The sequence below is a fragment of the Scylla paramamosain genome, chromosome 9, assembly GCF_035594125.1.
Source record: "Scylla paramamosain isolate STU-SP2022 chromosome 9, ASM3559412v1, whole genome shotgun sequence".
In the NCBI taxonomy this organism is placed as follows: domain Eukaryota; kingdom Metazoa; phylum Arthropoda; class Malacostraca; order Decapoda; family Portunidae; genus Scylla; species Scylla paramamosain.
The window spans coordinates 15,272,501-15,275,156 of record NC_087159.1 but is presented as its reverse complement, the minus strand read 5'-3'; the positions used below and the strand labels follow the sequence as shown (position 1 = coordinate 15,275,156).

General features: G+C 53.4%; 1 protein-coding gene across 1 annotated transcript in view; it reads left to right on the top strand.

Moving 5' to 3' along the window:
- The first annotated feature begins 1,752 nt into the window (after positions 1-1,752).
- LOC135103668 (cGMP-dependent protein kinase, isozyme 1-like) overlaps positions 1,753-2,656 on the top strand; it is a 126,409-nt gene continuing 125,505 nt past the window's right edge. The window contains exon 1 of the mRNA XM_064010231.1: positions 1,753-2,530. Within this exon, the coding sequence (XP_063866301.1) occupies positions 1,817-2,530 (714 nt within the window). The 5' untranslated portion in view covers positions 1,753-1,816. The remainder of the gene's footprint in view (positions 2,531-2,656) is intronic.

The following is a 2,656-nucleotide window of genomic DNA, read 5'->3' as shown; positions in this document are numbered from 1 at the left end:
GTTGAGTTCGGTTTAGCATTGTTGTTCTTCCTTCGTCCATAGGGAAAGAAAGAGGAGGAGGAGGAGGAAGGGGAGGAGGGGGGTCATTCTTTAATACTCCTGCATGTCCCTTTTTTTTTTTTTTTTTCCCGTCCTCCTGAAACAGTGGACAGGATGCACCTTTGCGCGTGTTTCGCCGCCCTGAAAATTGTATTGTATCCGCTTCGCCTCGGTTCGGAAAGACTTGCGTACTGCTCTAGCTCTCTTTGGCTTCTGTCCCTGTGTGTGTGTCGTTGTTTTCCTTTCCGCAGCCTGTGTTTACCTTTTTTTTTTTTTTCTTTTTTTCGGGGATCAGTTGATAGGGATAGTGGTTGGGGAACATAGGTGCTGGCTTGCTTCCTTGAACCTTATTAATTTCATGTTATCCTCGTCTTCGTTCGGTCAGGTGAGGGTATTGGAGTTTCGGGGTTAGGGTGTGTTGATGGTGGTGAGGTAAGGCGTGAGGGTTTTGTGAGTTGGATGGGATTTGGGATGAGTGTTTGGTAAGGGTGGTCAGGTTTGGGGTGAGCGTTTGATGAAGATGGAGTGGTTTAGGGTGAGTTTGATGGAGTGGTTGTGAGGTTTGGGGTGAGGGTTTGATGAGGATGGTGGGGTTCGTTTTCATGAGTGTACCAACACCTCTTCATTTCCTCTGGCTTGATAGAGGCTTCGGGGTGTCCAATTGAGGTTCGTTGCTTTGAGTCTTAATTCCCTACCATCCTCGCTTCTCTCCATCTCCCTCTCGGTGCTGCAGTGAATCGCGGCCCCTTGAAGTGCTTCCCTGATGAGGCCCATCGAACCCCCCCCCTCCCCCAGCTTGGCGGCGTCCCATGAACACGTGTGTGCCTCGACAACCCTTTCAGTGACGTGTTTGCTCGTCCTCCAGTAGCCGCCGTGTTTCTGGAAATGAGTAATTTGGGATCAAACTTTCATTCGCTCCTCTGTGTTAAGAGCAAATTAGGAGCAGCGTGAGTGACTTTTTTCTTCCTTTCTTCTTTTCTATCTTTCTTTACTTGAAGAGTCAAGCGGGTACAGGCGCCATTCTCACTGCCGCTCTTGTACTGCTTATATTTTTCCTGATATTTGGCTTTTTTTTTCTCTCATTTACGGTCGGGTGAGCGGCCTCTGTGTGCCAGAGCGTTCTTTCCACTTCTCCTTACCTTTGTCGTGCCTGATGTTTTCTTGATCTTTTTTTGACTCGTGTTGGAGTCTCGAGTGTTCTCCCCAAAGCAGGTGGCGCAGAGGCAGCCTTGTGGCCAAAGTTAGAAGCAGGAGGGAACTTGGGGGAGTTAACTTCCTCTTCCTCTTCACCTGCATGTGAAGGTAGACTACGTTACGAGGAGGACGATGTTTAGTTGTAGTGAAGTTCGTTATATAGAAGGCGATGGTGTGACGAGACTGAATAGTGGTGAACTGAGCGCAGTGAAGCGGTTGTTTAATGCTGCTGCGACGGTCCTGCTAGTACTTGGATGAGAAAAACTGTTTCGAATTAAGATAAGTGAAATGATAACGTGCTGATTGCCTCGGTTTGGCCTTGAGGAGAGAGAGAGAGACGGAGTAGCTGAAAATGATTGGCTGAATGGTATTAAATCTTTCGAAATGGAAGGTGGAGTGTCAGTAAATTGATCAAAGGCAGCTAAAGGGAATGAGTTCTGAGGAGGGAAGTACAAAATAGAGAATGTTACACAGATGAGGTACATGACAAATTCATCTTGACACGTTATCAGACCAGTAAGACAGACGTGCAACATGACGCTTGTCTCTCCAAATACTGACTCTGTTTTCTTTTCTCTGCAGGATGGAGTACCCGGACAGCGTGCGGGAGATGAGTCGCATGCTGCAGGAGGCGGCCCTCAACGAGGAAACGCCAACCCCACCTGAGTCCCCCGCACAGAGCCCAGCCGGGTGCCAGCCTCGCGCCGCCACAACACAGCCGCCGGACCTCAACGGGGGCACGGCCACCCACCAATGCCAGCAGAAGGAAAAGAGCAGTGACCCATCCGCGGCAGGGGGCGGGGTCGAGGCGGGAGGCGGGGCGGGGGGCGGGGCAGACGTAGAGCGGCCCGCCAGCACCAGCGGTCCCGTCAGTTTGTCGCAGATCTTGGACCGGCCGGTGTACGCCGCCGCCGCCCCGCTCTCGTCCCAGCATCCCACCGCCCCCGCCCCGCCCCAAGCCCCCGCCCCCCAACCCTCACCCATGCCGGTGGCCACCATGGGAAATGGCACGTCAGGCCAGACTGGCGGCCACCACCATCACCACCACCACCACAACCATCACCAGGACGGCCTCCCGGGCGGGCCGGGCCCCGGGAACGGGCGCGGGGCCCCTAAGCCCGTCTACCCGGAAGATTACAACTACCTCAAGGGCCTGGTGCCCGAGCTGAAGGCCGAGGTGCGTGACCGTGACCTGCGGATCGACGTGCTGGAGGCAGAGAAGATGGACATGAGGCGTCAGCTGAAAAAGACGACAGAGGAGGCTACTCGCCTCCGCCGCGAGGTGCACAAACTTAAGGTTAGTGGCACAATAACTCCTTGTGCTCGAGTCCACTCACGACTCCTCTCAGTGATAGGCGTCGCTCTTTCTCCTCTTGTCCTCTGTGTGTCATGAGTACTTTGAGACGTGTCGGTGTGTTCTTGA